Source organism: Myotis myotis, unplaced genomic scaffold (assembly GCF_014108235.1).
Source record: "Myotis myotis isolate mMyoMyo1 unplaced genomic scaffold, mMyoMyo1.p scaffold_m19_p_48, whole genome shotgun sequence".
Lineage (NCBI taxonomy): Eukaryota > Metazoa > Chordata > Mammalia > Chiroptera > Vespertilionidae > Myotis > Myotis myotis.
In genome coordinates, this window is record NW_023416355.1 from 973,292 (window position 1) to 998,025 (window position 24,734).

Consider the following 24,734-nt stretch of genomic DNA (forward strand, 5'->3'; position numbering starts at 1 on the left):
GTTCTTTGTGTTTTTGCTCCCAAAACCGGAGGAAAAGCAGCTGTGGGGAGGGGCCTTTGCATCGCAGTGACTGGCACTAAAGGGTGGGCTCCACAACTCAGCACAGAGGCTGGGAGGGGTCTGAAGGCCCTGGGAGCAGAGCCATGGTCCCGTTCTCTTGCTTGGGTGAGGCTTGGCCAGCAGTGGGATGTCCCCCCACAAAGGGTGAGGGGGCCGTTGCTGGGGATGGGGGCTGCTCCCCTGAGGTGAGTGCCCGCTCGGGGGCCCGCAGTGCTGGTGGCTGTAGTGGCAATGCCACCGGAAAGCTGGCCACGTAGAAGACTCGGCCCAGGCGCTTGGCCACCTGTGGAGAGAGCCTGGGTTGGGGGTCTGCAGCCTCGGTGCTGTCCCTCCAGGACGGGGGACCTCCGCCCCCCTGGCACGCACCTGCGCCCGGATCTTGAGAGCAGGCCCCAGCTTTAGCCCCATGGTGGTCAGGAGGTGCTCCTCCGTCAGCAGGGGCAGGGTCTCCCCATCTATCCCCTGTTCTCTGAAGACCTGGTGGGGTGGGAGCTTGTCAGGGCCTGAGTGTGGGAACTGCCTGCTCACCCTTCAGGGTCCCTCAGCCAGGCCAAGGCTGCCAGGTCCGGGTGGAGGGGTGGAGGGCTCAAGGCTTTGGAAAGCGGAGCCAAGAGGAGCTGTTGGTGCAGTTTGTAGGGAAAATATTCATGTGAAAGAAAATTTGGACACGTGCCTGTGTGGAGGGCACAGCACTGCAGGTTGGGACGGGAGCATGCAGTGCCCCCACACCCTTTGAGGAGGAGAAGGGGGGTGAGGAGAGGCACTGGGGAACAGGAGCTCAGGACCATCTTGGGCAGGTGCCCCCTTACCCGTGTGTATTCTCCACAGCCCGACAGGCCCCCCACGAAGCTGCAGACATCGTCCACTGTCCACTTGCTGATGTCCTCGGGGACGGTGGCCTCCCCATCACTGAAGAGTCCCCCCATGGCACCTGGTTGGGAGGGGGTGTTACTAGGACTGTGGCTGCCTCTTTCCCAGGTTCCCACCCATCTGCTGACCTCTGCCCTCGTCCAGATCCATGACTAAAAGGGCCTTTTCTCCCCTTGGACTTCCTAAGGAGAAGTGGGGGATGGGTCTCCTCCCACCCCACCCTGTTGAGGGATCTAGAGCATTGGAGTGCCCACCTGTGTGGAAGTAGGGGCTGACGCAGGGCACGCTCAAGGGCAGAGAGGGGGGCAGGGACCCTGAGAGAAGTCCCTTCCGCTCAGAGCTGGCCCCTCCACCTGGGGTGAGGCCCCGGCCCCCAACAGCCAGCATCTCGGGGTCCTCTCCGTCTGAGTCCTTGGGGGGCTCATCCTCAGAGCCATCCTGTACCCAGAGCTCAGCCCCGGTGGTCTTGGGCTCACTGGGCCGGGCTGAGGCCGGGCTGAGGCTCCCCTTCCGAGGGGTTCGGCGGGTGGGGGAGCCGGAGGGTCCCTGTGGGGGCAGCGCCAGCCTGGGCGCGGAGCTGGGTCTCCGCACCAGCAGGGCGTCCGCGCCATCCGGTGGGGGCAGCGGAGCTTCTGGCGTCAGCAGCTGCGGACGGTGCGCGCCCTCCAGCTCCTTCTGCCGCAGCAGCTCGGCCGACATCTCCAACCTGGGTCAGGGGGTGCAGGGGGCCGGGGTCAGGATCCAGCGAGACGGGGGCCACCTTCTGCCCTGCCGGCCCCGCCACCTACCGCGCCAGGTTCTGCTTCCGCAGGAGCTCCTGCTGCCGGGCGAGCAGCTCCGCCTGGGCCGGGGGCAGGAAGCCGAAGCCTGGGGAAGGGGACAGCACGAAGCGAGTGGTCCAGTGCCCCCCAACCGCCTACCCCCGCCCCCGTCTGTCCCTGGCTGGGTTGGGTCCTAGAGGAACACTCGCGGACGCTGGTGGGGCACAGGCAAACCCGGGTGGCCCCGAACGCACAGGTCCCCCAGGACACAAGCCTCGAACCCCCGCCTACTCCTCACCTGGGGTCTGGCACAGAGCCGAGGGCACCCCCAAAAAGGGAGGCCTGAGGTGGGGGCCCAGAGCGATGTGCGGAGCATTCTGGGGCGACAGCAGGGGGGCCGGCTGGGACAGCTCCCTGTGGACGGCAGGGCGGTGAACGCCGTGCGCCCCTTCCATTCCCGGAACGGCCCGCCCCCGCCCCCGCCCCGCCGCCGCCGGCCGCGCTGCTAATTGCGGCCCCGCTGGCGGTCGGAGCACCAATCCTTTCGGCCTCGGGTCGCGCGCCGCCCCCGCCCGGCCCCCGCTGGCGGCGCCAATTAATCTCGGCGGCGGCGACTGCAGCGGCAATTACCGCGGGCGCGCCGGGCCCTGGCCTCCCCGTCCTCGGACCCTGCGCGGCCGGGGGCGGAGCACAATTAGCCGCGACTCGGGAGGCGGCTGTAGACGGCGCTCTGGGCGGGGGTCGCGGGGAGCGGGCAGCAGAGGCAGAGGTCGCTGCAGCTCTGCCCGCCCCATCACTCGCTCGCCCCTCTTGAGGTCCACCATTCCCCTCCCTTCCTGGGGTCTCGGGGCCGCGACGAGCATCTGTGGCGCCAAAGCGCGAGTCTGACTCGGTGCTGCTGGAGGCAGTGGCCTCCGACTTCCGGGTTCTGCCTTCTGCCCCCTCTCCACGGCCTCCCCATGGAGTCTTGGCGCCCTCACCTACCTGTTGGGGGAGCCAGGCCCTCAGCTGTCTCAGGGGCGCCTGGATTCAGCAGGTCCCATAGTTGTTCAATGGAAAGGGAATCGCCCTTAGTACGCCAACCAGAGGGCGGGTCACCCCCACGCATTCTACCCCAGGAATATTTTTCTTCGGGCCTCTGCCCAGCTCAGGAGGGCATCAGGTCCCTTCTGCACGATAAGCCATGAACCCAGGGCTAGCCCCGTGCCTGGCACATTCAGTCCCCACAGGGCCAAGCGGCTGGGACGAGAGAGTCAAGGTGGCTGACAAGTAGGAAGGTGCAGGCTGCTGCCCTGACCTGCAGAAACCAGGTGATAAGTCTCCACCCCAGCAACAAGCACAGTGAATATGGGGGTCTCTGAGATGCAGACACCCAGTACCTCTCTGAGAAGGATGGGGTGCCGGCTGGAGCACTGCCCTCTCGGTGCTGAGCCAGGCCCTGCTTCCGACGTTGACCTGTGGACGTGGGCAGGTGGACTTCCAGGCCACTGGGGCCCCTCACAGCTGCTGCTGCTGCTGCTGCCACCTCCTGCCGGACCCTCAGGAGGTCTGGGGGAGGGGGCGACAACAGCAGTGACCCAGAGGGCCCTGGGCTCTCACCCTCCTACCCGCGGCCAGCACAGGGCACCGGCCAAGGACACCAAGGCCAGAACCAGTGAGAGCTCGTCCTCACACTGACCCACAAAGGCCGTAGGGCAAGGGAGACAGATCATTACAGCGCAACAGCCTAACCCTAGAGGATGCTGGGGTGGGAGTGGGAGGCACCCACCTGTCCTGGGAGGGGGGCCAGGAAAGCATTTGGAAGTGACATGGGGATGTTAGTAACCAAACTGCAGTAGGAGGGATGGGAGGAGGGAGGCGAAAACCCAGCAGGCATGGGAGGGTGGGGGTGCACGAGTGTTGTTGATATGGACAGTTCCGAGTGCATGGAGACCAAGGCTGCAGGGGCCTTGCGGGGGGGGGGGGGGGGGGGGGTGCAATGCGCGAAGCGGAGGGCGCGGGCTGGCTATCGGAGGGCAGAGTGGTCTCCAACGCAAGACTGAGGCTGCGCAGGCGGCCCCCTCCTAGGTACACGCTGTGCACACTCCACCCTGCGCCTGATGCACTCGGCTACCCATCCGCATCCCTCCAGCCTGCTCGGGGCCCGGCCTCCGAGTCCCCCCTCCCCCCCCCGCAGCCCCCCGTGTGTGCAGGCTCCCGCCGCCGCCGCCTGTTTATAAATTAATTACCCGAAAAGCGGAGGTGGGCCCTGCCCGGGCCGGGTGCCAGCCCGCAGAGCCCAGCCGGCGCGGCCGCCTGCATCGATCCCAGTGGGGCCTCCGCGCCCCCGCGCGCCGGCGGCCGGGTTATTTACTGTCGGCTCCGCAGCGGGGGCGGCGGCGCGGGGCCGTGATTGACAGCCCAGCTCGCGGCGCTGCTCCCCGGCGGCCGGCGCCCCCTCCCCCGCGCAGGCCAGCCGAGCCGGCCCCAGGCAGGGCAGGGAAAGCAATTAAAAAGGAAGATTTTTAAATTATTAACATTTGGTGAATAATTCAGGCTCTCGGTGCCTCACTGCCCTCGGGGACAGTGCCTGTGTGAGGAGAGGAAGTCCTGCCCCCTCTCCCAGCACCCCCACCCACCTTCCAGCCACAACAGCCGCGCTCCGCAGACTGGGGGCTGGGGTCAGGGTGCAGCTGGGCAGGGTGCTGGGTGTGATCTCGCGATGGTGGGTGGGACTCCCAGGCGTCCATGAGAGCTGGGAAGGACAGATGGCCAGGGCCATGCACAGGGTGGGGCACGGGGAGGGACGGCGCCTCCAGCCGGGCTTTTGAGTACCAGTGAGGTTCTCCTGGATCCACCAGGGACGTTCTTAAGGCTGCTGCTCCCCGTCTGGGGCCTCCCCCAGGCAGGCCTAGCGCTCCCTGGAGGAGGCCCTGACACCCACCGTGGCACCCTCCAGCTGGAGGGGAGGCCTGCAGTGTAGACAGGGACAGGACTGCCTGCATGGATGGCAGGGGCATGGGCCCCCACCCCCACTCAGGCTCACAGTGTGAAATGACAGTGTCTGCATGTGTGTGGGGGGGGTGGCCCTGCGGGTGAGAGAGAGTGGGGTGGGGCCGCAGGGGACATGCAGGTGGGGGGTAGGGTGGGGGTGGGGCCCTTCTGGCAGAGGGAGGAGAGTCATGCCTCTGCCCACCTCCAGGGAGCTTGCTTATGGGGCTCGGGGTCCAGGGCCTGACGCTGCACCCAGCGCAGCCTTGTTGTCGGCAAAGACCCCAGGGTTTCTTTTCAGGGCGAGTATCAGCCTCCAGGGGCAGGGAGAGCCCAGCACAGGTAGGTGGACACTTGGTAAGGGGCACATACCATGGCTGGGGAGGCCCAGGTGGTAGAGACGCTGCGGGTCCTCAAAGGTGCTGGCCTCACTCAGTGCGGACATGAGCCGGCGGTAGTGATCCTCAGGGGCCATGCTGGGCCCCAGCTCTGACAGCAACAGAGTCTCTGCTTGTGGGGAGCATATAGGGAGGGGTCTCCTTCAGGTGCCGCCCAGGTGGAGAGCTTGGGCTTACCCCACCCTGCAGAGGGTCTCAGGTCTGTTATACCTTCCCCGTCCTGTGACCTGCCCCCTCCACCCCCCACAGAGGGCTCCCACCTTGGGGGGACTTGCTTCGCGCCTTCTTCTCCAAAGGGCAGTCAGTGCTGATGTGGGGGGAGCGGCCTAGCCTCTTGCCCAACAGGTCACCTGGGGGAGGGTAGAGTGAGCCCCACCATGTAGCTCAGGGTTTGGAGGGATGGAGATTGAGCGAAGCAGGGAGGGAGAGGGACAACCCAGGCTCACTAACTCCAGCCTCCGTCCCTGCCCAGCCCCAGGTCAGCCCAGAACCACACCCATCACTGCTCAGGGTGTCTGTGGGTCCTGGCCACATGAAGGCACTGCCTAGCCAAGTCCCAGGCCTCCAGCAAGAGGACGGTGCTGGCCCTGGGCTCTGGGTGTGTGTGTGTGTGTGCGTGTGTGTGTAGATGTGATGGCAGATTTCTGGTAACAGCCTCAGGGCAACTCAGGACCCCACAGGCACCCTGCTGCCCCCACCCAGCCAGAGGGTTGTCCAGTGCAAGTGTAGGTCTGCTCAGCACCCTGCCAGAGAGGGAGAAGAGGCTCCTGATGCCACTCCCAGGACAGGGGTGAGGACTGCCCCACACTCTCCCTGCTCAGGGAGGCCTGGGGGTGGGGTGCAGGAGCCGCCCCTTCTGTGACCCAGGGCCACCAGGACGCCTCGACAAAGGGGCACTGCCATCAGCTCCAGAGCCTAATTCCTTTTCCTTATTCCCTTAATCTGTCATTTTTATCAGCCCGGGAAGTGCGGCGCGATCAATCTCCACTTTACAGCTGACAGAATGGTGCTAATAACTTATTGATCTTGGCCACCTTGCTGCCACTGGCCCGTCCCGTGGCTCAACCCAGGCCCTGCCCATCCCTATCTCAGGGGCCTGGCAGGATGGGGGCACAGCCAGCATGAGGCCCCTAGAGAAGTCCAGTGGACAGCCCGGTGGCCTCAGGGTCCCAGGCAGGAGGGCTGCATGTCTGACTATGCCAGGGCTGGGTCCACACCCCGACCTGCACATAACCCAGGGCTCTCACCTCCCTGTGACCTGCTTCCCACTGTCCACAGTGGAGCCCCCTACCCCTACCCCTTTCTATGGGGGGAAGGGGTCCCCCGTGTGGTGGCTGCATAAGGTCCTGCCAGGGGGTCAGGTGACTAGTCCGCGATAAGGGCCACATTTACGCAGGGACACAGCCTGGATCCAGAAGCAGGCAGCCAACCACAAGGTGCCTCCCCCCCCCCACCTGCCATCCCCCACAGTCCTCCTGACCGTCCCACTCAGGTGCCTGGGAGGGGCTGGGGCTGTGGGGACAGGATTAGCAGGCGGCTTCTGGGGAAGAGCAGGTGAAGACAGGCAGGTGACCCCACGGCAAGGCCACAGGAACACAGGGAGGCAAAGGATGCTACAGCCCCAAGGAGAGGTCAAGACTGTGGTGAAACCTGGGCCCAGTGCACAGGTGGCACTTCCTGCAGAGTAGGGGTGACCTCGGCACAAAGTGGGAGTGAGGACACCCTGACCCAAGCACGCAGGGCCCCGGCACCCCTGGCTGGGGCTGGGCACACGTGTGGTGCAGGCGCCCTGCTGTCCAGGGAGGGCCCGCTGGCTCAGAATATCTCAATCATCACGGGCTCCGGAGGCTCTGCCAATCGATGGGGCAATTAGATTTTATCAGCCGCCTGCTCAGCAGCCTCCAGCGCGGCTCCAGAAGCAGCCCCCACCCCAGGGCCTTCCCAGGCACAGGCATGTGGGGGGAGCCCGAGGGAGGGCACCAATGGGACGCTCAGGGGCCCAGGATGCTGGCATCCCCTGCCCAGCCTCCCTGAGAACTGCAGCCACTGCTGGAAAATTCCCTGCCCAGGGCTCCTAGGACAGCCAGGGACCCTGCCAGCTCCTTGCCCAGCCCACAGCCCCGCCCTGTCAGCTGCAGCTCACCCTGCCCCACCCTCTGCAGCCCCTCCCTCTGAGCTGCTGCCCCTCAAGAGCCACCCCTCCGAGGTGACCCCAGAGCTTCTGGGCCAGCACCTTCCTACCTAGTCTCCCTGCTCTCAGTGAGGGACCCTTCCCTCCTGGGACCCCGTGAGCTGTGGGGCTGGAGGGTGCTCAGTGCATGTCATTTGCAGGTGTGCCTTTCTGAGCCTCTGTGAGGCCCGCACATCCCTGACCGTCCTTGCCTCCGTCTGCCCCTGTGAGCAGGGGTGACAGAGGCCTCGCTACTCCAAGCCCACCGCAGCAGCCGCCACCATGGAGCCACTGCCTCCGCGCCCCCCCGCCCCCTCCCTGCTGGCCGGGATTAACACAATTACCATCACATGCAGCCCCAGGGGACAGCCAGCCTGGCCACCTCCCTCCTCCTCCGCTGGCCTCCCTGGCTGCCTGCCAAGGCTGCTGGGGGTGGCGGCATCCAGGCCACTAAGCAGACACTGGGAGGGCAGCGGCAAGGGGCTGTCCTCAGGCTAAGCTGCTGTGGCCCTGGCAGCCCCCTCCTGGCCCCTGGTACTCCCAGCCTCCTCACCTGGACCACCCAGGCCTATCTCCACGCTGCTTCTCTGGAAGTCACAGCGGCTCTGATGCTCAGGCATAACGAGGTGGCTGCTGCGATGCAGGCTGGATAGGAGGGTGGGAAGGTCGCTCTCCTGGCTGCAGCAAGGCAAGATGGGGAAGGTGGGACCCATGAGGCAGGGTGCCAGACCAAGCTTGCGTGTGGGCGTGTACGGCACCAGGGGACAGCATCTGAGTGCGGCCATGCCTTCTGCACACCTCCGGGGGTGGCCTGTGACCCCACGTGTGTGAGCGTCCCTGTAGCAGGACCAACTGCAAACAGCTAGCACCTGCCAAGTGTCTGCTGGGCAGGGGAACTTGCACACACACCCCGTAGTAGCTCCGGGGAGGGTCTGTGCAGAGCTAGGCTGGCGCAGCCTTGCCATGCTCTCTCCAGTGGCCAGGACTGTGTCCATACCCCCTGCTGGGAAGGCAGCCAGGCACCCACCAGGCAGTATGCCTGTCCCCGGGGAGCCCGAGCACACACTGTCACGTGTGTGCAGCCTTGGCTGCTTCAGGGAGAATGCTGCCCACACTATTCAACTAAAACTTGCAACCAGCCATGGACCCCCGATTTCTTCAAATAAGGAAACCAAGGGTCAGACCAAAGGCCAGCTCCTAAATGGAGACGAACATTCATGACACACAGGCACATGCACACTCATGGGAGCCACAGCCCTGCGGACCTGCAGACCTGCAGACATGGACACAGGCAGGGTGGGAGCCTGCTCACCTCAAGGCTCCCAGCAGGACCTCAGCCAGGCCTTGGGGAGGGGGCGGGTGGGCTTAGGGTAAGCATGTAGGTAACTCTTTTGTTCTCTCACTTCTGTTCCTCAATCCTACATTACAGAACCCCAGAGAGAAGAGGGAGTGAAGAAACCCCAGTGCGACTTGTAGAGATGGCGCCCCACTCCCTTAGTGATGAAGGGTCACCTGCCACCTTGCAGACACAGTCGGGGCAGGACAGAGGAGAAGCAGGGAGGGACTGCCCCCTCCCCCCCAGCACCCTTGCTCCCTGGCCCACCTGTAACAGAGCAGCCTCCTGGCTGGGCCACTGCAGGGGGACCTCCATGGAGTGACCTGGAACCGACCCTAAACCTCAGTAAATAGCCCTGTGCCCTGGCCTGGGTGGCTGAGCGGCTTATCCGGGGCTGTCCCCTAAGCAGATCAGTTTCAGCACCAAAGACGCCAGGGCTGGGCTCCCTCCCACCCCACCCTCAGGAGAGGAGGTGGCCTCCCCCTGCAGACAGGAGGGCAGGTGGGGTGGGAGCAGGTACTTTAGGGGACTAATTAGAAACTAATCCACCCCCTCACGCATCCTCATCAACTCCAGGGGGTAGGAGATGAGCTGCTGTCTCAGCACCAGGGTGGGGTGGGGCCTAGAGGCGGGGCCAATGCTGCCCTCAGGTCCCCAGGGCTCCTGCAGAAGGTGACTGACATGTGAGAACAGGCCCCCACTTCAGCCATCAGCTCTTTCATGCACAGGTCATTCGGGCACTCAAGGGTGGGGCAGCTCCTTGGGGGTGATGCCCAGTGGGAACCAGGACACCCCGCTCTTTGCCTTGGGAGTTCACCCCAAGATAGCCTGTTCCTGCCCTGGGAAATCTGTTCTGGTCACTCACTGAACAAATTATACGACAAAGAAACTTTGCACACACTGACTGATAATAGGTGAATCCTCCCCGGGCATCCAGCATGAGATTCTTGAGCCATGAAAACACCCTCTCACCTGCTGTTTGTTACTTGCAATTTGTGGGGGGCTCTGAGGCTCCCTGGGGGGCTGAGTGGAGGAGGGTGCGCTGGGAGAAGGAAGAGGGGCCTTAAAGGTTCCCTCAGCGACCATCTCACTGCCCAGTCCTTTCCCACCTCCTGGCCAGCTCAGGGGTTCCGACAGGGCAGGGACCAAGTCTGCCTGCTGCGCAGTGCTCAGACCCATCCACTTCAGGGTCAGATGGATAGAAGGACGGGATGAACAGACAGACGATGGACAGGCAGATGAAGATGGATGACGGAGTCAGACGAAGAGACAGATGGAGAAGGATAGAGGGTGATGATGGCAGACAAACAGGCATGACTGGACAGATGGACAGAGTCTGACAGACAGGAGACTAGAGACAGAAGGACAGAGGGACAGGGCCAAAAGGAGCCACGGCAACAAAGACAGGAGGGTAGGCAGTGTGAGGCAGCTGGGCCGGGTGCTGCATGGAGGGGCTGAAAGTCCCCTGGGCCCCCATCCCCCACCTCTCCTCTGGTAAGAGGCAGGAAATGATCCTAGCTGCTTCTGCCGCCTCTCTGAGCAGGGGGATCCTCTCCCACTTTCCAAGGCCGGGTAGATGGGGGCGAGGTTGGGGGGCCTGCAGGGAGAGTTGCCCTGGAGAGGAGCAAGAGCTCCTGGGTTCCTACCAGCTTTGCGAGTAAATTTACCCTATAGCTTCCCAAGTACAAGCCTCATAAGATGTCACCACTGTTCACGGTGGTTTATAAAAAGGACCAGCTCAGCGGGCAACTTCAAAATGAGGTAGAAATAAGTTTGAAGATGTTTTCATTGTAATTTGGCTCCAGATCTAGACCTCGGAGCCAGGCTGGGAGTGGGCAGGACCAGCTCGGCCAGACCTGATGCTTACTGCCCGCTGCCCTTCCTGCGGCCGCCCCGTAAGGAGGATAAGACTTGACCCCACTGACCAGAAAGTACGGCCTGGGCTCCACCCACAGACTGACCTCCCCTTGCCCCCCTGGAACCAGAAACTTGGGTCCCCTAATGCCCCCAACCTCCTCTCAGGTCCCCTCACTGTTATCTCCCTCCATCCTGTCTCCACAGCCTGAATCACTGTGGACTCAGCCAACCCCCCACCTGCTGGGCAGGGCCTCCAGAGAACCTTTCAAAACATACACCTGGTCACTCTTCCAGCTCAAGAAGTTTCGGTGGCTCCCCACTGCCTGGAGGACAACAGCCAGGAGGCCTAGCATCCAAGGCTCTTTAGCATCTGATGGAGCTAGACTTGCTGACTGGGAGCCACCTCCCCTCCCCTCATTTCTCCATGTCTTTGCAGACGTCCCCTTTCCCTAGGGAACTCCCATGCTTCCTTCAAGATCCCACTCCCACATCACCACTCTCACCTCCTGGTGGGTCTTTGGGAGGGAGGGAGGGGCGGCTATGGCCTCGTCTTTGGGCAAATGGGCTCAAATGACAGTCCCATGGGGGAGGGGGACTCTGGCTCCAGGGTTGTGCTGCCAAGGCCCAGGGACAAGGCGACAGACAGACAGACCGCGATGAAGGAGGGGAGGAAGGAGGAGGCCGGAGAGATCTAGAAGCAGACACACTTGTGGGAGGAAGCCTGGCCCAGGCCCCGACCTCACCTGCAGGACGTCTCCCGGAAGGAGATGTTCACGTCCCAGTGGGTGTGGACCCTGGGAGGAAAGAAGGAGAGTCAGCATGGCCTCTAGGGTGGCAGCTGGACAGCAGACGGGTGTGTGGCAAGTCCCTCATCTGCCCCCAGCACCCCCTGAGGAACTGCGCCGGCTCAGGCCTGTCTCCAACGCCACCCGGAACCAGCTCAACCGCGAGGGCTGCCCCCAGGAGGCGGGAAGCACAGAGCTGAGGCACCGTCCCTGCTGGGACCGCGAGAGCTGAACGCTGTGCTGGGGTGGGGGCTGCAGCTCCCTCTGCATGTCACTCATGTGACCAAACCAAACTCCGAGTGGCTAGAGCTACCCCAGCTGGGCTGGAACCAAGCCAGGAATGAGCCGGCAACTGCTGCCAGTGCCAATGGCTGGATGTCAGCCCAGGTATAGGCCTCGGGGTCCCAGCTGTTGCCAACTGCCTTCCCAAAAGTGACCACTGCACTACGGAGGCAGCGGGGACGCCAGGACCAGAGGTCAGGCAGGAAACAGCTCTGCCCCGTGCCCGGGTCCTCCGCCACAGCAGTGCCCCTGGAAAGACCACGGGCTGAGGAGGCAGGGGGAAGCCTGTGGTGCTTCACCTTCCCAGGTGTGGGTGTGGGCTTGGCAGTGGGGTCCTGCGGTCTGAGAGGGTTACTAGGGTAGGAGACATTGGAAAGTGCTGGAAGACTAGGTGGGAAGAGGCCTAGAAATTCTGGATGGATGGACAGAGAAGTCAGTGGCCAGAAGGAGGTTCCTCGGCCGTGAGGGGAGACGTGGGAAGTCAGGAAGAGTGGCCCAAGCCTGGGATGGGACAGTGAGGACCCAGCAGAGCCACCACCTGCCAAGGAACATGAGCACAAGTATATAGGGGCTGCCCAAAGGGAGGGTCCACCCACTCCCCACCCCTCGCCTGGCTGTGGTGGGACCACGCACCCCTTCCCGAACCCTGCCCGGGTCTCCCTGTCCCCCGGAGCCCTTGGGCAGAGTCCCCCTTCCTTCCTCAGCCCATTGTTGTGCCCGCTCCCCAACAATGCTGATCCAGTTCTGGCGTGGCCCTTTGCCCACGTGGGGCAAGGTGGGCTCTCACTGTGGTCCCATGAGATGGAGGGACTGGCATGTTTCCGCTGAGGCACACAAGCTAAACCCGGGTCCAGTCCCTCCAGGCCTGGACCTGCCTCCAGCTGCCTGCAGACCTGCCTTGAAGTCCCATCTGGCACCTGAGCCCATATGCCCTCCATGCCCTCGCCCTGGGAAAGGACCTTCTCTTCATGATCCGGATGTGTGTGTCGTCCTCCTGCTTCAAGCCAGGCCGCTGCCCGCAGGCTGGCCCGCTCCCGTCGCTGTCGCCATCACTGGCTATGAAGCTGGGGGTCAGTTCTTTCTTCAAGACCCGGGCAGGAGGCAGAGCGACTGTCCTCTTGTCTGCCAATCGCCCCCGGTTCTGGGCAGAGAGGGAATAGAGGAAGGTTAGCCCCTCGGCCCTCTGGTGGCTTGCACCACGGCCCGACCCCCAGGCAGGCCCAGGTGACAGAGCCTCACAGTCAGCAGCACATGTTCCCCGCTGCCCTGGCCAAGGGTAGGGAGCCACAGCCTCCAGAATGGGCCCCAGGGTTGGCAAAAGCCACAAGTGACCAGAGGCCAAGAGCAGGGAGACAAGGCCTCGGGCAGAGCCCTTCCATGGACACCATTCCACCCTGGCCAGGGCTGAGGCTCAGGGGTGGCCCTGGCCAGGCTGCTCTGGGCACTGCCTTGTCCAGACTGCACACTCCAGCCCAGCTGTCCCGGCCATCAGCCTGAGTGTGAGACGCCACCTGAAGGCAGACCCGGCTTCCCCAGTTCCTCCGAGCTCAGAGGGGTCATCTGTCTGCACCACAGCCCCTCTGCATCCTGTGACTCTTTTGACATGCAGTGCCCTCCATGTGTGCGTGCGTGTCTGCCTGGCAACCCTACTCAGACTCTATGAACCCCCAACGGAGACCAAGCCATGCAGAGCCCAGGTCCCACGGGGTCTGAACCCCTTGCCAATCGCAGGCCTGGGGTTCACAGATCACTTGGCCAGCCCAGCACTGTGAGCCCAGGAGCCCTGGGAGATCCAGTTTTCCACAAGGCCCCTCAGCCCCACCCCTGCACCCACCATGACCAGGTAGGGCTCATGGCACAGAGCTGAGGTGCCTGAGCCGGAATGCAGACGCACAGGGCACTCACACAGACTAATGCATGCTTAGAGCTGGCGCACACACGCTGGCGAGCTGCCTACACACATGGCACTGTCCCGTGTGCTCAGGTCCCGCCACCCCAGGGGAAGAAGAAAAGGCAGTGATGGTTTTCTGGTGGGCAGGGAGCTTTTTCTTATTTAGTAACAGATTACTGGCTCAGGGAGGTGGCAGGGGTCTTGGGATCATCTAATTCTCTCTCATCTTTTCAGTCCCAGGGGCCTCCTTTGACCTCCTTCCTTCTGTTGCCAGGACAAGGCATCCCCAGCACACCCCTGAGCTTGAGGAACAAAGTGTCAGGGGTACCTGGCCCCTCAATGGACCAGCTCTGCAGCCATCAGTCCTGTCCTCAGAGTAAAGGTTCTCTTTAGTCCACCATCACCTCCAGACACATAGCACCCCCACGCCCAGGCCCCCTGGTCTCCTCCACACCTGCCCTCAGGAGTCTACCCTCCAGTCTCCTCTGCGGCACTCAGTGAGACAGACTGGGCAGCCAGGGTCTGGCACAGGGTTGGGGTGGGGGGTCAGTCTGTGAATAGCCTACAAGACAGGGCTTGCTCCATGGCCCCTCTCTGACCCTAACCCCGGCCCAGCTCGTCACCAGCAACAGCAGAGCATGAGTGAGGCTGCACAGGTAACCACTGTCTGGTCCCCATACCTGCACGTGGCAGACAGTGGGTGTGGGAGTTTGGAACAGCTCCCCGCCTGTCTGGAGTGCAACTCTGCTGGGAGGTCCCGCTCAGCTCTGGCCTTCTCTAGCCTGCTGTAGGCCAAGCACCAGGACCACCTTTCCTGCTGAATCAAACCCACCTAAGGAAAGGAAAGGCGTGCCCTCTGCTTCTCACCCGTAGGATAGGGAAGAGGAGAGGGAAATGGCAGGTTAAGACTACTGCTTTCGATGAGGCCAGACCAGCTATGCTGGCTTAGGGTGGCTCCTGTGGGTGCTCCCATGGGAGGGGGGCTCAGAGACAGAAACAGGATGGGCAGCCCTGACCCCGGCCAAGTACAGGGGACATGCATGCCTTCCACGCACACTGGAAACCTCAGCCACTTGTCCCCGCTCAGCAGCACAGATTTGAAAACTGGGTGCTGAGCCTCCTCCCCTAGCCAAATACTGGCTCCTCAGGCATCAAGTGTGGCCGCTGGTGTGGCTGCATGATCCCTGTGCCACGGACCCAAATTCTGCCCCTTGAGTATCTGTGACTGTGGTGTACGTACACCTGTAGAGCTGGCTGTGGGGGAAGCCAGTCTGTGTGCAAAAGTGGGGGCTGGAAAGACAGGAATTCCATGGGGCTCCTTAGGGGCGGGTACAGTGCCAGGCCTGGGAGGGACCCGGCTCAGGAGGACCAAGCCCAGGTCTGAGCCATCACTCATGCAAAGCAGGAGCCTGGGAGCCCTGGACAGGCAGGCAGCCCTAACTGTGTCCCCATCCCTGTCCGAACCACCAGCCAAGCCACAGCCGTAGGAACTGGTCCTGGGCTCAGGCCACCTGCCCCCCACTCCTGTGGGAAGGCAGGCTCCTCCCACCTGAACGGAAAGGCTGGTGAGGAGGCGAGGACCCCTCCTCTGCACCAGCTGCTTGAGAGGGCGCAGAAGTGGAGCTCGAGCTTGGTCTCCGGCCCCAGGAAGGTACGGAGGCCATGGCAGGAGGTGGGCTACCTGTGCACACACTGTCTTTGGTGTGGGCACGCCTGTGGGTGATGAGCTCATGTCAGACAATGTGTGCGGTGGACATGCAGTGAGTCCCTCCCCCCCTGCCCAGTGTGTGCATCTGACCTGGTGCTGTCTTCACAGTTGTGTCTGTGACTTCCTAGTTTCTCCAGATTCCCTGCCGCCAGGGGCCAAGAAGAACCCAGGACATCTCCTCCCTCCCCCAACCGACAGCTGTGCCAAAGGTAAAGGCCAGGGACCCTGGGCCCTCTCAGGCCTCTGCCTCTCCCACCCCTTCCTGCACGAAGGGCTGCTGGGTGGTGCCAGTAAGAGCAGCACAACCACCCACCACGCAGCCAGGGCTCTAATCGGCTCTCCCCAGGGGCTCAAAATTGGTCCTTCTTGAGATGCGATTTCCTTTCCAGGTCAACCCTCCACCTGCTACTGCCTGGAAGACATGTGCTGGGGCAGGCACAGCACCTTTTGCTCGGCTCCCCTAGGCCATGTCTACACTGGGCTGGGGGCCCCACACCAGCCTCCAACCAGCCTCAGTTCTGGTTACCAAAGGCCCACACAGCACCGAGCTGCCCTAGGCAGTCTTGCACACCCAAGGTCTTGCCCCGCAGGGCTCCAGCTGTGGGTACCCAAAGAGGCACATCATTCACATCCAAGCCTATAACCACCCCAGACACACATCGGGGGGCCAACACTGTCACACCCCAGAACCAGCATTACCAAGGACCAGCTCCTCTTCCAAGCTGGCCAGGTGACATGGTGACCCCCCAGACTGCTGAGGGCAAGATCTCCAAAGCCATTTGGAAGAGACTCTCCAGAGAGGAAACTTCACACCCTGAGTGTTCTCAGGACTTGGGAGAAGCAGCTCCAAGACTCCCAAAGAAAAGCTTCAGGATAGGCAGGATCCAAAGGGGTGGGGGCTCCAGGTGCCCAGGATTCCCACCCCAAGCAATGTCGCCCCTATTTGCCCGGGGGGCTCCCTCCTGCACACTGGCAGAGTGAGGTTAGGATTCTGGATCCTACAAAATAAGCACATGCTCCCCCGGAAAGAAAGAAGGACCCCGTAGCCCCACTTTCTCCCCCATCTCACCACCGGGGAGGAGATCCGACAGCCCGGACAGTCGCAGATTGGGGGGTGCACCTGCAGAATCCCCTTGGACATCAGCGTCTTCAGACTCTTCCCTGTGAGGAGAGGCAGGCAGGGCCGGTGAGGGCGTGGGCGGCACTTCCGGGGTGCAGTCAGCAGCAGGGCTGGGGCCCCCTCCCGGCACGAATATGCACACCCACCTCAGTCCAACTTCCAAACCCACCACCAGCCCTGCCGCCCACCCCATCCTCGTGGGTCCCGCGGGGATTTCCAGAGCTCAGAAACTGAAGACCCGGGCGAGCGCCCTCCCCGACCGAGGGCGCCCCTCCTCCCTCCCGCGCCCCTCCTCCAGCTTCACCCGCTCCGAGCCGGGCTGCGGGACCCCAGGAGGGCACAGTCAGGACCTGGGTTGCGCCTGACCCCGTAGCGGGAAGAGGGGGGCCACTGTGGACTCGCGAACCCCAAAGTCGAACGCTACTGGGTCCCTAACTTTCTAACTCCCCCCACCCCATCTCACCGCACTTCTCCTGGCTGCCCGCTTAGGCGCCCGCCGGTCACGCCCGAAGAGCCTGACTCCTGCAGGAGCCCAACAGGCTGCTCCCAGCTTCGATGCCGCTCCGGCTCCGCGCGCGCCCCCGACCGGACGCGCCGACCCGCGGCCCCCACCTGCCTGCTCCAGCCCTACACCTCGCCCTCTCTCCAGCAGCTCGCACCCACACCTCGGCCGCACGTGTGCCCTCCACTCCCGCCAGAACCCGTGGCTCCGGGGTCCCCGGGGTCCGGGTGAGGGCGAGTATCCTGCCCAGCCCTCCTCCCGCCTGCTCTCCCGAGTTCCCGTAACTTCCCTGCGTCCCGAGGCCCAGCAATCCTGCCAAGACCCCCGGAGCGTCAGGAGCAGCTGGCTAGTGCGCAGCGGACGCCCTGCCCGGGTCCACAGAGGAGACGGTGCAAAGCGAGGGTGGGGGTCGGGGGGAGGAGTGTCCCTGCGGCAGCCCCGGAGCCACAGCGCCCTCTCTGGGCGGTGACGGAGTTTTCCCAGATGGCGGATGAGTGGGGTCCGGACCCACGGATCCTCGGGGAGCGGAGGTCAGGCACCGGGGCGGCCCGGGTCCCCACTGCGGGCGCACCTTTGTGGCGGATGCTGCGCTTCCAGTCCTTGGCCGTCTCGCGGCCGCTGACGAACTGGAATTCGTTGGGGGTGAGCCACTCGCCGCGGTGGCGGATGGATGGGCCCTTGCTGCCCTGGCAGAGTTTGCGCACGTAGAGCAGAGCGCGGTTGGCGCCGCACTCCACCTCGATGCACGGCTCGCCGTTGTCCAGCAGCGGCTGGAAATCCGGTGCCGCGGCCGCAGTGGCCGAGAAGCGCTCGAGGGCCAGAGGGTCCCGGGGCAGGTGGAGGTGTGGGGCGGCCTCGTTCAGGCTCAGGTAGGCGCGCGGGGTGCGGAGCGGCGGAGCCAGCAGACCCTCGTAGCCGGCGGCCGTGGCTGGTAGCGAGGCGGCTGGGGGCAGGGCGGCCACGGCGGGCAGTGGCGCCAAGTAGCCGGGGAGCGGCGGCAGCGGCAGAGCCGCCAGGGTCGGGTGGAAGTTGGCCAGAGCCAGGGCCAGGTCTTCGCGACCCGCGAGCTCCTTTTTGACCGCCGGCATGGCGGGCCAGTGGTCCTGCAGCCTGGCTCCCGCCGCCGGCGCAACTTGTTCCCGGCCTGGAGTAGGGTCTCGTTGGCGGGAGGGGACCCGGGAGGCGCCTGGCCGTGCGTGCGCCTGCCCTGCCCGCTACTGCGCCCCGGCGCCGGCAGCCGCCGCGCCTCCCGCCGGGCCACCTCGGACAGCTGCCCAGCTGGCGGGCAGGGCCTCGGCTAACGGAGACATGGTGCTGCCGGAGCTGCTATCGATCCCGGATCGACGTGCCGACCGCCGCAGCTCCAGGACCCTGGGGCTCCACCGGGCGCCGGGCCACCTGCGCCCGCGCCCCCTGGGGCGGCCCCGCCCCCACCGCCGCTCGCCGGTCTGCCCTCCGGGCGAAGCGGGGCGGAGAGGAGTCCTGAAGTCTCGGGCCCCGCGCCCCACCCCTCCCGGGGGTCCCAGGCCCCCGCCCCGCCCCGCCCCGCCGCCCGGGCTGCGCACCCGCGTAGACTGGCGCGCGCCCGCCTGGCGGGGACTTGGGAGACTCCCGCCGCCGCCTCCGCCGCCGCCGCCACAACTTGGCCCATTTAAAAGGCCCCGGCGCGGCGGGCGGGCGGGCGGGCGCGGGCTCCAACAGGGGGTGCGTGAAGGCCGACCCGGCTCACAAGGAGGCGGCGGGACCAGGCTGCACCCCCTGATAGGTTGAAGGTAGGAGGAAGGGAGACCTATCGTGGGGGCGGGCTAGCCAGAGCCGGCGCGCAGGAAAAGCGCCTTTGTTGAGGGAGTTACTATCTGGGGCCCGCTGCTGGAGTCTGTGACTCCACGTGGGGTGGTGGCGGCCCCAGATCCGGAGTGGGCTCCTGGCAGAGGAGGAGATCCGAGATTGCCCCCCCCCCCCAACTTCCTCCGCAAGTGTGTGGTTTGCCCAGTGCCTGCGGGTGGTGGGCATCAGTGTGTGTTTGGGGGGGGGGGGGCTCCTCTGCATCTACTGGGTGTGAGGCCTGGGTTTGTGGTGTGAGGCGTTGGTAACGGAGGTGGGAGGGTTTGTGTTCTGTTAATAACAATCACACTTCTATTGATTACTGATTGCTGCTTTATATGCCTTAGTTCGTTTGACCATTTCAGTATTATTTCCTTATCTTTCCCATTTCATAGGTGACAAAGGTGAGACACAGAAAAGTCAAGTAACACTCCTGATGTCACCCGGCTGTTTCACATCCAGTACAAACAGTATCTGCGCCAAGGTGTGGGGCAAGAAGGTGGGCTGGACCTAGTCTAGGTGAGGGATGGATTGGAGGGGGTGGGGAGGAGAAGGGAAGGATGTGCCCTTGAGCACATCCTGTTTCCTGTGAGGAGCAAGTCTGGGGAGAGGACCTGCTACATCCCTGTCCACCTCAGTGCCTTGGAGAGCCGGAATGAGGGTGGCTTGTCCCCTGGTGACCAGCCCACACCTCTGTGCAGGTCAGCATGTCATCCTTGCACCGGGAGAATTAGGAAGGGAAGCTGGGAAACCTGGAGGCTATGGCTGTGGTAATAGCTGTTGAGACAGGCTTGTCTTCTCTGGTGTGTCATTGTGGACAGTCTGGAAGTAGCCTCAGATCCCAACCCAGCAGCCAGACCCCAATCCCTGCCCCTCCGAGATGCAACCGGCAGGGCATCTCCCTGACCAGTCTCTGCAGGGCGAGCTGGGTCACAGCTTGCACCAGCACCTTCTGCAAAGGAGGGGCTGAGAGTGAGGGGACACATCACCGCCACTCACCTCCTACCGGGCATGTGGCTGACCATTGGCAACCATTTTGCTTTCCCTCACAGACCCACTGCCCACTCATCCTCAGCTGAGGCACCAAGACCAGCGTGCGGATGGCGGTCTGGGGTCAGACCAGGAACTGACTGGTCAGTGCACCCGAACTTCTGCACCCCTTCTGTTTCCTCCACTCCCGGTACATCTGTCTGCTGATGGGAAAGTGGGTATACATGAGTGAGTGGCCCCTCCTTGTTGCACCACCTGAGCCCCCTCTGCCCCATCTGCAGCCTGAGCCCTTACATAGCCTGATAGTGGGAGCTCCCCTCACGGCCACCCTTGCGGCCTGTGTCTTGCTCTTAGGCGTGCTGCCTCCATGTCTACTGCCACGGCCCATGGAGGAGCCATCATGTTAATGCAGGGATGCCAGGGCTTGGTGGGAGGCCGGTGTGCGCACTGTCCGGTCACACCCTGAGCCTGCAGAGGGGACCTCCCTTTCCTTCTGTAAAACCACCTTTCACACTTTCATCACAGCCTGCAGCGGCTAAGGAGGGCCCTGGGGGCCCCAACTCTGGCTTTCAGAGAAGGGGTTCAGCTGGCAAGGTGTGGGGCTAAGCTCACTCTGCCAGCCCAACCTCCATGCCACGGTCTGGCTCCACTCCTCTCTAGAGCGGTCGCCCACTGGTGGTCAGTGACGTCCGAAAGGTTGGCGACCGCTGCTCTAGAGGACCAGGGTCCTTTCCTGAAAAGATGGTGACAGTGCAAAGCCCCCTGCTGGCTCCCCTTCCGGGGCCTGGTGACCAGGGAGGTTCCTCCCACCTGTTTCCTCCTCCTCATGGGAAACACACCGTCTGCTTTCCCGGGTCAGAGCCGCCTTCCCACGGGGACCAGGCTTTCCCACCCCGGTCGTCCCCCTCCCGCGAGGATCCGTTCAGTTCCTCCCACCTGTCCACCCGGACCCACAGGAACCGCTGCGCTTCTCAGACCCGGGCCAGAGGCTGGAATCATCCCCCTCCAGGCCACACGGGGGGCGGGGGGCGCGGGGAGCAGGTGGGTCCGCGGCCACAGCCACACCTCCAGCGGCCGAGGCCGAGGCCCCGCCCCCGCCTCCGCAGCGCAGGCGGTCGGTCGCTGGTCGCGGTCCCCCTGATGGGGCCCTCCGCTGCTGGGCTGAGGCCGGAGCCGCCGCCGGAGCCGCCGCCGCCGCCAGAGAGGGGAGGGGATCATAAATAACCCGGCGGGCGGCGCAGACGGCGACCCGAGACCTCCCCGGGGAACGCGGAGGCGGCGGCCGACCTCGCTGCCCCCAACCCGGGCTCAGCCAGGCTTGACCGCCCCCTCTGGCGCTGCCTGACCCCGGCCCCAACTGGTGCTCCTGCCAGGACCCTCCCATCCTGGAGTGCTGCCAATGCCCCTCTCCAGACTGCACCCCTTGGCGCCCTCTTTCCACCCATGCTTCATCAGTCAATCATCTACGGAGCGCCAGATGTGGTATCATCCTAGGAAGAGAGATCCAGAGGGGAGGCTGCAGGGAAGCAACGTGTCCCTGAGACCCAGGTGCAGGCCGCCCCTGGCCTGTGCTCATCCAGGGAGATGGGGGTTGGAGGAGGGCAGGCCTAGACCTGCTCCCACTGGGGAAGGTATGCAAGGACAGTGGCACTGGCCCCACAGGTGTGGAATGAGCTGACACTGAGCTATGAGGAAGCACACTCATTGCACACACACTTGTGCCCACACAACACCCAGTCAGTAATAGACTCGTGCCTTTGAAAGCTCAAACAGCCACCTGCATGTGTGCTCACACCCATGTGCACGGACAGGATGGGTGCGCAGATGCTGACAGCTTCGCCACACACACATCCAGGGTGTAAACTAACTTAACACCCTACATGCTCCTGCAGGAATGGGCTGGGAGTGCAGGAGCTGGGGGATCCCCAGCATGGTGCCAAGCAAGAGGAAGGAGTAGAGCCCTCCAGGAAGCTGGGAGCAGAAGAGTCTCCCACGAAGGGCCTAAGGCTGGTTCCACCCTTCCTCTCCCTGCAGCCTGGACCTGGCCTGGGGTTTGGAGGCAGGGAGGGAGGAGTCCTGGATGTGGCTGCGGCCCTGGGGTGTGGCTGTGGGCGCGGAGGTCCTGTGCAGTCCGCACCCCTCGTGGCACAAGCCATTGCAGCACCACAATGGCCCCTCTTCCAGACGCCAGGTCAGGGAGATGACCAGAGCTGAGTGGCAGAGTTGGGGCCCCCACACCTCCAAACTGTGCCAGCACGGCTGAGTGTGAGGGAGGACAGATCCAGACCTGAGGGTGGAGGGACGCCCAGGTGCTCACATGTTCATGTCGAAGTCAGCAGAGGCCTGTCCTCGTGCATCTGTACTTCCCTCCTCCTGTGACCTCAGTCCTGCTGTGCACATCAGCTCATGTGCAACACAGATCCCACAGGAAGACCTTGGGGACCCATGCTCCTCACTGGGGAGGGCTATGCCCTGGAGGGTCAACCCCGACTGTGCTGGTCATGCATCCACTCTGCATGTTTACCTGTCGTGGGCTGGGCAGACCTGCAAGGCTCAGAACCAACCACAGTCCCAACAGGGGCACACGGCTGTGCCATCCTCAGCCACTGGGCATCGATCAGGCCCCAGGGGGCAGCAGGAGTGGGTGCTGGAAGAGGAGTGGGCTTTCTGCAGGTGGAAGTTGAAGAGGGGACACCCAGGTGGGGACGCTGGGAGCAGAAGCCTAGAGGGAAGCTGGCTGGGTCCAAGGGGCTGATGGGGCGGTGGCAGAAGTTGCTGGCCAGGCTGTGCAGGGAGTCCAGACTGTCCAGAAGTGACTTTATATGGTGGACTTCCTGCCGTACAGGAGTGCCTTGCGAGCAGTAGTTCACTGACTTACCCGCATGCCAGCATTTGGTTGCACACACCGTTGGTGTGGCCCTCTCAGCCCAGCTGGGCCTCCCAACTCCCATGGCCACAGGCATCCTCTTTCACAGAGAGGAGGCTCTCCCGTAGGGCCCAGGGTCAGCACCCTGGATTTTTAGCAGGTATTGCCCAGACTCAGAGCTGAGGGTGGGGCCCAAGGACAGGTGTGGTGCTGTCCTAAGGTCCATGCTGGCGGTGTAGGGCGGCACAGATGTGCCCCCTCCTGCATGAAGAAACAGGTACACGCCCAGTACAGCTGACTGCCAGAGGCCTCCTCCCTCCCACACAGTCCCACCACCAGGCTCACCAGACGGCCAACCGTCACTTTGTCACCACTGATTTCTCAGGGATTTTCAGAAGTGACATGCAAAGGTGAACATGAGTTTCACCGTGTTTCCCACCACAGCTCTGGCCAGGCTGGCTTTCTGAGGTCATATATTTAGCCCAACACCACCTGAGGCCGAGCCCTGGACTCCCAGCTACACGACCTGTTCTTCTAAATGCAGGCTGAGTCAGTGACATCCTTGTGGGTGCACTGATGTCTTTGTGGGTGCTGTCTGTGTGCGGGTTTCTTTATTACTATGGCCGGTGAGCCATCAGGGGTCACGTTCTCTTCTGTGTCTGTGTGTCACAATGGGGTGGCCCTGCACACTGCTTCCAGCTGGTGCCTCGCTGTGTATTGGGTGAGCTGCACATGCCCCGAGACCCTCCTCTCAGATCAGCCTCCTGTTCTCTCACTTCTCACTCTTTGAGGTGCTTTGCTGCCTCCCCACTCTTCCAACCTAGGATGGGTGGGTGGGTAGATGGGTGGAGGGTTGGTAGATGGATAAGTAAACGGATGGGTGAGTTCTACCTTAGGTTCCATTCTTATCTTTTTTAAAAAAAATACATTTTTATTGATTTCAGAGGGGAAGGGAGAGGGAGAGAGAGATAGAACATCAATGGTGAGAGAGAATCAGTGCACGGCTGCCTCCTGCACACCTCCTACTGGGGGTCGAGCCTAAAGCCCAGGCATGTGCCCTTGACCGGAATCAAACCCAGGACCCTCCAGTCTGTAGGCCAATGCTCTAGCCCAGGGGTCCTCAAACTACGGCCCGCGGGCCACATGCAAATACAAATATTGTATTTGTTCCCATTTTGTTTTTTTACTTCAAAATAAGATATGTGCAGTGTGCATAGGAATTTGTTTATAGTTTTTTTTTTAAACGATAGCCCGGCCCTCCAACGGTCTGAGGGACAGTGAACTGGCCCCTGTTTAAAAGTGTGAGGACCCTGCTCTAGCCACTGAGCCACATTGGCCAAGGCTCACTCTTACCTTGTGTGCGTTCTTCTGTGGTTTTCTTTATAGATTGTGGCTCTGCATCTCCAGCTTCAGCCCAAACACTCAAGAGTCTACAGCTTGCCATGTGCGTCCACTCACAGTCCCTACAGCCCTTGCCCTTCACTAGGTCGCCTCACCACCGGGCCCCCAGTCACCAGAGAACTGCACTCACTTGGACTCCCCCCTGTGCTCCCTCCCAGGCCCCTCTCACCCCTCACTCCTTCCATGATAGCCCCAGACTCTGTCCAACTCAACTAGCGACTGATGGGCACATCGGCCTCTCTGCTTTCCAGGGCCTCCTCCGGGAACAGTCCGGGCTCCCTGCCCTCCAGGCCTTGCCTGGGCCCAGGAGCCCAGTCCCCAACATCACTATTCTGCACCCACTCAGGGCCCCATTACAACTAGTGTAGTACCTTGCTTTTGCGAGCCTCCTCCATTAAAATGTGTAAATTCTATTCCACAACTGTGTTGGTGTGAAGACGCATACAATCCATGCTGATTCAATGTCTGATATTTGTTATTATTATATTATTTTTTCTTTCTCAAATACATTTGTGGTCCCTAAAAATACCAGGTCCAGGTGCTATGCCCACTGTGCCTGTGGCCATCTCAGCTCTGTTCCCACCTACGTACTTTCCAGACTCACAGCAGCATTCCCTCCTCCTAGAAGCCTCCCAGGATTGCTCTCCTTTTCCGTTAGGGCACATATGCTGGTCCCACAGGCTTTCTGAGGTGCTGCCAAGGCTGTGGGAGGCCAGGTTGCTCAGAGACACTCCACTGAACTGAACTTAGAATGGGTGAGGAAGAGGGTGCTGGCAGGCTGGGCCAGGAGCTGGGCCAGAGTGTCTGCAAGGGGACAGAGATGGAGCTTTTGAAGGAAGACATGACCTCTAGGTAGGGCACGCATGTGCACAGGCCTCTGTCTTGTCCCTCCAGTGCCCAGCCCGGGGATCTGGCAGCTGCTCACGCTGGTGCTATGGGGATG

At 62.8% G+C, this 24,734-nt stretch overlaps 1 protein-coding gene and 1 long non-coding RNA gene across 6 annotated transcripts; one reads left to right on the forward strand and one right to left on the reverse strand.

Moving 5' to 3' along the window:
• Positions 1-65: 65 nt before the first annotated feature.
• On the reverse strand, positions 66-18,192 carry SAMD11 (sterile alpha motif domain containing 11). Of its 2 annotated transcripts, none has more exons than XM_036307563.1 (14): positions 17,282-18,192; positions 16,158-16,249; positions 12,449-12,630; positions 11,166-11,216; positions 7,783-7,907; positions 5,320-5,409; positions 5,034-5,168; positions 3,071-3,239; positions 1,990-2,105; positions 1,719-1,797; positions 1,185-1,636; positions 870-991; positions 427-537; positions 66-343 (listed from the first exon to the last, which is right to left on the reverse strand). In XM_036307563.1, the coding sequence occupies exons 1-14, from the start codon at positions 17,796-17,798 to the stop codon at positions 98-100; spliced, it is 2,487 nt and encodes an 828-aa protein (XP_036163456.1). In that variant the 5' UTR covers positions 17,799-18,192; the 3' UTR covers positions 66-97. The 2 variants fall into 2 exon arrangements, with proteins under 2 accessions (XP_036163456.1, XP_036163455.1); XM_036307562.1 differs by having other exon boundaries at positions 5,034-5,171.
• On the forward strand, positions 16,915-24,204 carry LOC118655588. Of its 4 annotated transcripts, none has more exons than XR_004967302.1 (4): positions 16,915-17,352; positions 18,930-19,033; positions 19,587-19,738; positions 23,777-24,204. It is a non-coding gene; the product is annotated as an uncharacterized LOC118655588 (long non-coding RNA). The 4 variants fall into 4 exon arrangements; XR_004967300.1 differs by having other exon boundaries at positions 19,587-19,667; XR_004967301.1 differs by having other exon boundaries at positions 18,930-19,018.
• The last annotated feature ends 530 nt before the right edge of the window (positions 24,205-24,734 follow it).